At 41.9% G+C, this 7,323-nt stretch overlaps 1 protein-coding gene across 1 annotated transcript; it reads left to right on the top strand.

The window, feature by feature from the left end:
* Positions 1–2,415: 2,415 nt before the first annotated feature.
* Positions 2,416–4,339, top strand: RETNLB (resistin like beta). The gene is made up of 4 exons (XM_038582750.1): positions 2,416–2,574; positions 2,762–2,907; positions 3,408–3,485; positions 4,087–4,339. Exons 2-4 carry the CDS (start codon positions 2,787–2,789, stop codon positions 4,212–4,214), a joined length of 327 nt encoding a protein of 108 aa, XP_038438678.1. The 5' UTR covers positions 2,416–2,574; positions 2,762–2,786; the 3' UTR covers positions 4,215–4,339.
* The last annotated feature ends 2,984 nt before the right edge of the window (positions 4,340–7,323 follow it).

Raw genomic sequence — 7,323 nt, 5'->3', positions numbered from 1 at the left:
TGCCATTCTCAACAAACCCACTGGTCAATGCAGCGGAAATCATATCTTAATTCAACATTCCTTTGGTCATACACTTCCTTGACTTTCTTGACTCCCTTAAAAAAGTGTTCACTTCTTTTATTAAATTATCTATTCTATTATATTCATCTGTATATTGGTTACTCTCAAATTTATATCTCTGACTCTCACCTTTCCTGTGAACCCCAGACTTGTACCTGACTCCTATGCCATGGCTCCACCTGGATGTCTGATAGGCATATTAAATTGACCATGATCAGGACGCCTGGGTGGCTCAGTGGTTGAACATCTGCCTTCAGCTCAGGGCATGATCCCACATCTGGGGATCAAATCCTACATCAGGCTCCCCACAGGGAACCTGTTTCTCCCTCTGCCTATGTCTCTGCCTCTCTCTGTGTGTCTCTCATGAATAAATAAAATCTTTTTAAAAATAAAATAAATTGACCATGATCAAATAGAATTTATGTTTTTGCCATATCTGTGCTGCCCCAGAGGTTCCCCTTTCAGCAAATGGCATCATGCTTCAACATGTCATTTAGAATATAACCTTGATCTTTCATTACTGTTTCTTCTATACCTCATACCCACTGCATCAGTAATCCCTAAGAGGCTCAATCTTCTATATATAACCCAAATCTACCCAGTGCTCACTCCGTCCCTTACTACCATCTGAGAACCAGAACTGTACAAAAGCTTGCTGCTTGGTTTCCTTGCTTACCTGTTTTCCTCCAGTCTCTTCCATAGCAGTGGTCTTAGTAAGCTTTATAAAACATAAATGATCTTATATAAATATATAAGTCATATCACTCCCCTGAGCAAACTGCTCCAGTAATTTCTGATCAAATTTACGATACAATCCCGAGCACTTATGTTGGTTTACAAGTGCTGTGTAACCAACTTGGCCCCAGTTATGTTTTTGACCACTTTCCTTACTTCTCTTTCCTTTACTCATTTCTCTCTCCTCAGCCACACTGCCTTTGTGTGGCTCTTTATACTTGCCTTGCCCCTTAGCCTGAAACATTTGTGCCAGATTTTTCTATGGGTTACCCTACACATCTACAGGTCATTATTTATAATTTTTTTTCCTGAGATGTCTTCCCTGAACACACTGCATGATATACAACAAACATGGAAGTACATTCAATTGCCTTGCCTTCATTTCTTTTCCTTCAGGGCATTTTTCAATGCCTGATGTATTATATATTTATCTTCTGCCTTTGAGTGTAACCTCAAGAGGGCAAAAGCATTGCCTATACTGCCCACTGCTGAGTCACCTGAGGTGTAATTTATATAGAAAACTCAATAGGCATTGAATTAATAAATAGGAAAATGGATCCAACTTTTATACCAAACCCAAGTCTACGCTCTTTCCTGATCTTTATCACTCTTTTGTTTCCTCAGTTCTTATCAGGGCATTAAGGAGGCATCCCTGTCTTTTTGCTGGTATAGCTGAGCCCCATTTGCAAAGATTCCTGAGAGAGATATGTCAAAGGAATAGCTAGTTCTCAGAGGGCATCTTTAGGGAAAGGGGCAGTGAGGCTGGCCACAGCAGCAGCAGAGCCAAGCTTCCCCACCTGTCTGCCTCCAACACTGGTCATCCAACAGCCATTTTCTGCTTCTTCATCTTGCTTTTGAATCATGGGATTCAACCCTGGTGACCATGTGCCCCTCCTAGGGAATAAATCACAAATGAGCCCAATGGTCTTCTATAAGGGACTATAGAGATCTACTCAATTTGTCAGCCCCACTAGAAAGGGAGGTCATGCGACCCAGAACTGAACAATGAAATACAAGGGGAAATCTGCTTGAGTTTCTAGGGAAGAATCTTGCTTCCAAAATGAAAAGGCAAAGCCTTCAAAGAAAATGGCCTTACTCTAGTCCTTTCTTCCTGCTCAGGATCTTGGCGGGGGATGTCATGATGCCTGCCACCTTGGGACTATGAAGAAAGAAGATCAAGAATAAAAATCCAGTGAACTGAGGATGGTAGGGAAAAAAAGGGAAGAGATCAAGCTAATAATGACCGTCTTAAAGCTCCAACAAGAACCTTGCAATCAAACACTAATGCTTCTGGTTAAGTAAATATTAAACTTCCCTGTTTGTAAACCAGTGATAATCTGGTTTTCTGTTACTTTCCCACAGATGGGACTAGCCAGAGGCAATAGAATGATGTCTAAACAGATGATATAGGGTCATCTAAAGTCACCTTTTCCTGATGAAAGTTCAAACACAAGGCCTATTAATATGCGGCAGTTAACAGAAGGCTTAGGTGCTGGCCTTATCCAGTTACTGAGAAGAAAGGAGAGGGAGGAACAGAAAGGCAGGAGGACTCCCCTTGGCAGAGAACCAGGGGAAAGGCAGCTGCTGCTTGTCATGGACCCACTGAAGTTTATCATAGTTGTGTGTCACACCCCGAGCAAGCATTTCTTGGAAAATATACTTGGGAGTGTATTTGAATGTTGTGTTTGCTTGTGTGTTGAGAGGTTGGTGCAGGTCAATGCCACAGGGTATAAAATATCCTTTCCTACCAGTCTTTGCAGGCCTTTTCTGATCTTCTCGGTGAGTGAATTTGCTCTGCAGCCAGCCTTCCTGATTCTTCAAACCACTTGGGAGAGATCCAGGCTCTTCTACACTGACACCCAAGTTACTCCATATGTTCTCTCTTGAAACTCTCCCCGAGCTCTTTTTCCTTCCTTTTGGACAATAGTGGAGGTCAAAGATGTCAGCTTTCTATCTTTCCTTCCAGGCCCAGGACACTGCCATTCTACAGGATGAAGACCACTTGTTGCTTCCTTCTCCTCATCCTCCTCCAGCTGATGATCCCAGGGACTGCTCCGTGTTCCTTGGACTTCATTCTGGATACAAAGATAAAGGAAACCCTCAGTGGCTTAGGTAATTGACTGGGGGTGGAGAGTGGAAGAGAACCCCTAATCATGCCTCTTACTCCTAAACCTAATTTCTCTATTCCTTCACCAAATACCCAACCTCTATGAAGTCCAGTCAAGCTTAATTTTCCTGCCCAGGGATCTACTCCCATATCGTTTTTGGATTCCTGACTAAAACTTCAGATTTCCCTGGTAATAGTACCTGATGACTTTGGTGATGAGGAGAATAGTTATAACTTATGAACACTTATTGTAAACAAATTATGCAAAGCTTTACATAGATTACTTCACTTGACTTTCACTTTATGAAGTAAGTACAACTATTACTTCTATTTTACAAATGAGGAAACTCAATGATAAAAGCTAGTAAGGACACAGTGACACTTCTGAGGTAAGGACAAACGCATGATTAAGGACACAGTGACACTTCTGAGGTAAAAGGAGTTGTGGAAGGGGATGATGGGAGACAGATATCATGGGCAATACCCTTTCTTCTCTTCTATTTAGAGTTACATCCTTCCCCAACACGAAGGTTGTCATGTGTCAGTGTCAAGAATTCAGGCAGACTGTCCTCCTGCCCTGCAGGTGAGTAACTCCATGAGGAGGAATGGTGGGAAAGGTGCCCTGTATCCTCCCCTGACCATCCCCCAGCATCTATACTTCCCCCTGTCTCATGTTTGTATTACCATGGGGCAGAGTCGTAATCCTGATTCCCAGAGATCTCTTGCCCATTCTCATTCCCTTAACAGTGCTACTGAGGGCTCTTGAGTTTCGGCCTCTTCCCCCTCCCACCTTCCTTTCATGACCTCACACACCAGCCCTCCTTCCCTCAGTTGTCCTGTTACGATCTGTCACCTCCCATTCCCCCCATCATTCACCTCCCTTTCCTGATCTATTCCCTTGTTTGGGTGGGGAGGGCCAGCATTGAGGTAAATATATCATGAATCTGAGCAAAGAATTGCTCAGTCCCCTCACTTTCACGGGTCTCTTCCATGGCCCTACACCTAAATTTGTTTTAGTCATTTTTGTATTTTTTTTTCTCTTAAAGGGGGCTCTCAAAATTGAATGAGCTCTCAGCCCCCACAAAACTTAGATCTACCACTAGGCTACGCAGAAATGAAAAATGATAGGAGGACACCTCCCTCCTCTTAAAATCCAAGGGTCTATGTCTCATGTGCCCATGCAGGGATGATTGTCACTGGCTGTGCCTGTGGCTATGGCTGTGGTTCCTGGGATATCCAGGGCGAAACTACATGCCACTGCCAGTGCAGCACTATCGACTGGACCACCGCTCGCTGCTGCCACCTGACCTGAGGGGGAGGAGGAGGAGAACCCAATGGTGTGACCATGACTGTAATGAAACCATACACCTGCCTCAAACTGTCCCTTTCATTCGTCACAACCTGCCTCTTGGGTAATAAAGACAATTTTTATATCTCTCTGTGTTTGTATTTTTTATATTACTGACCCTGGCTTAGAATTCTTCTAGCTGAAAATTTCTCCAGCATCCTAATTACTCCCATCTCAGCAAAGATTAAGAAAAAAAATGGGGAGAATGGGAAAAACTGAGATTGATATTCCAGACTCCCGGTTCCCTCATTGTTTAACAAAAGGACAATGACTGTGTCAGGCGTTTTGCTTTGTACTAGAAGTACAGAGGAAAAAAAAAAAATAACATGCATACCGTTATGGAGCTCACTGAGTAGAACAGTGGGTTCCAAATTGAGTGCAGGTAGGCTTTCCAAGGTGGAGACAGGTAAAGACAGTTTAAAAAGAATGAATTTCTAGATTCCTGGTTTGGGTATGTACTGTTTCCTAAACTTATGTGTCAGAGATCTATTTTGATCAAAATGATGAATATGCCATTGTCTTTCTCCTCCATAACAAAAGAAAAACACAGCCTTTACCTGCCATAGAACCTTACTATGAATTCATCAGCTTGGGGTATAAATATCTGCAAAATAGAAAGGAATGATTCAAAATATTGGCATCAAGGTTGAGTGATCTGGTGACTAGGGTATCCAGTCCTTTTACAATTTGTGAGACTTCCAGTGTTTAACGCAATATCGAAGGAGGGTGTCATCCAGTTATCAATCGGTAGACCCCCCAAAATAATATTTAATAGTAAATTGCAGTAAGATTTGTAACAAAAAACTCAAAAGAAATTCAAACAAAATGAATGATATTACTACAATAAAATTTTCCCTCCCTACATACTTATTTATGAAATTGTCATCTCAAAGCTTGTAACTATGAAAAGAAAAAAGAGAAATATACTTGGCTCCAAACTTTATCTCTCTCTAGGATTATTTGTTCATGGGTATATAAACTACTCAAAGAAAAAAAAGCAGCTCCATCTCTCTAAGAAGCATATTTCCAAAATATACTGTTTGTGTTTATTACTTATCAAAATCTGTTATAAATGTTTTTGTTCAGTTGTGTACTATAAATCAGTGTAATAATAACTCAATACCCCTACTTATGGCAAGTAGAGTGAGTTTCTTAAAATATAAACCAAAGTCATGTCACATTTCTGACCAAATTACACATTCTAGTGACTTCCCATTACACAGAAAATAAAATCCTGAGTACTTACCATGGCCAACATGATCTGCATCTAGCCTCTGGGTCTATCTCCAACCTCATTTCTGATCCTTCACCCTGACCACATCTGAGTCCTTGGTATTCCTAGAAGCAATAGCCACACTACTACCTCAGGGCCTTTCTACTTCACATCCCCCAGATAGTTACATGGTTCTCCACACACAAGGTCAATCACCATTATTTCAGAGAAGCCTTTCTGGCATGTTCTATCTCTTATCTTTTTTATCATTTTTCTTTTCTTTTTCTTTCTTTTTTTTAACTCTTTTTTTTTTTAAGATTTTATCTATTTATTCATGAGAGACAGAGAGAGAGAGAGAGAGAAGCAGAGACACAGACAGAGGGAGAAGCAGGATCCATGCAGGGAGCCCGACGTGGGACTCAATCCCAGGATTCCAGGATCACCCTGGGCTGAAGGCAGGCATCAAACTGCTGAGCCACCCAGGCTACCCTTTTTTCCTTTTTTGATCCTTTTTAGTCTTGACTTCAAAATGCGTATTTATCTGTTAATGTATTATCTCTCCCCTTGGAACATGTAATCCATGAAAGACGAAACTTTGTCTAATCTGCGCATCATTGAATCCTCAGTGCTTAGAATGGCAGCTGGCCCATGGAGGGGCTTCAATGAACAAATGAATTAGTCTATTAAGTCTGAGTCAGCTCCCTCTCTTGCCTTCTCTTCCACTTCCCCTGGTCACTGAGGGACAGACACTGTTTTACTGGTCCCAGGATCCCACACTCAACGTGCCTGTGGAAGAAATAACTATACCTCAGAGGGCACATCTTTCAAAGAAGAGTCAGAGTGAAGATGGAAACCAGAGACGTTAGCAACAGCAGAAGCAGAAGTTGGATTTTGTAGCTCTGGCTGATATGGTTGCCCACTGAGTGGCCAATTTCCCCTTTCTCTGTGTGGACAGCATCCTGGTTTCACTCAGAATAGTACTGTGCCCAGTCCTCAGGGATAAATTATTGTTTAAGTCAATAAGGGAGCTTCTGCTCCTCTTGGCCAAATATTCTCTTTCCTAGACACCTTTGCGTGGGGTGGAGTTGGGGTATGTGACCCAAAATAGGCCAACAACACAGACACTCTGTTTGAGTCTTCTGAGAAAGAGTTTGCTTCCTGGATGAAAAGCAAAGACTCAAAACTGTCCATGATAATTTTGTTGCTTTGGATTTGGGCGTGAGGATGTGAAGTCTGGAGCTGTGGCCACGGAGTTAGTCAACCATCTTGTGATCTTTGAGGAAAAACTCTAAGGATGGTAAAGAAGAAGAAGGGAAAGAATCTGAAGCTGCTGGAACAAAGAATTTGAAAAAAGCCTAGTATAGTTAAAACCTCATTTCTTCATAAGTAAACAAATCAGTGTTTATTACTCATTCATTTTTACCAGTATTTATTGAGTTCCGCTGTGGGACAGGCAGTGGGATACGGTGGTGGCCGAAAAAGGCAAAAATTACTGCCATTCATGGAGCTTCCATTCTATGTTTTTTAAGATTTTAACTATTTATTTACTTAGAGCTGGATCTCCCAACCCTGAGATCATGACCTGAACTGAAATCAAGAGTCTGACACTTAACTGACTGAGATACCCAGGTCCCCCAGTGGAGCTTCCATTCTAATTCCGGGCTTCTACCAGCTGGGATTTTTGTTACTGTCCCATGAACAGAATTGGTCAAGGACAATGTAATGTAACTCAGCAGATGACAACCAGAGTTCTAAGACCACACCTTTCTGCCTCTTCCTGTTGAAGGAGTCAACAAAAGGTCTATAAAGTGAGATGTTAGCAAACTTGGCAATTCCTGGCAAGGTAGTTGCCAGGTTTGT

This window comes from Canis lupus, chromosome 33 (genome assembly GCF_011100685.1).
Source record: "Canis lupus familiaris isolate Mischka breed German Shepherd chromosome 33, alternate assembly UU_Cfam_GSD_1.0, whole genome shotgun sequence".
NCBI classification, from domain to species: domain Eukaryota; kingdom Metazoa; phylum Chordata; class Mammalia; order Carnivora; family Canidae; genus Canis; species Canis lupus.
The sequence above is the reverse complement of the archived record's forward strand: the minus strand, read 5'-3'. Positions and strand labels throughout refer to the sequence as shown.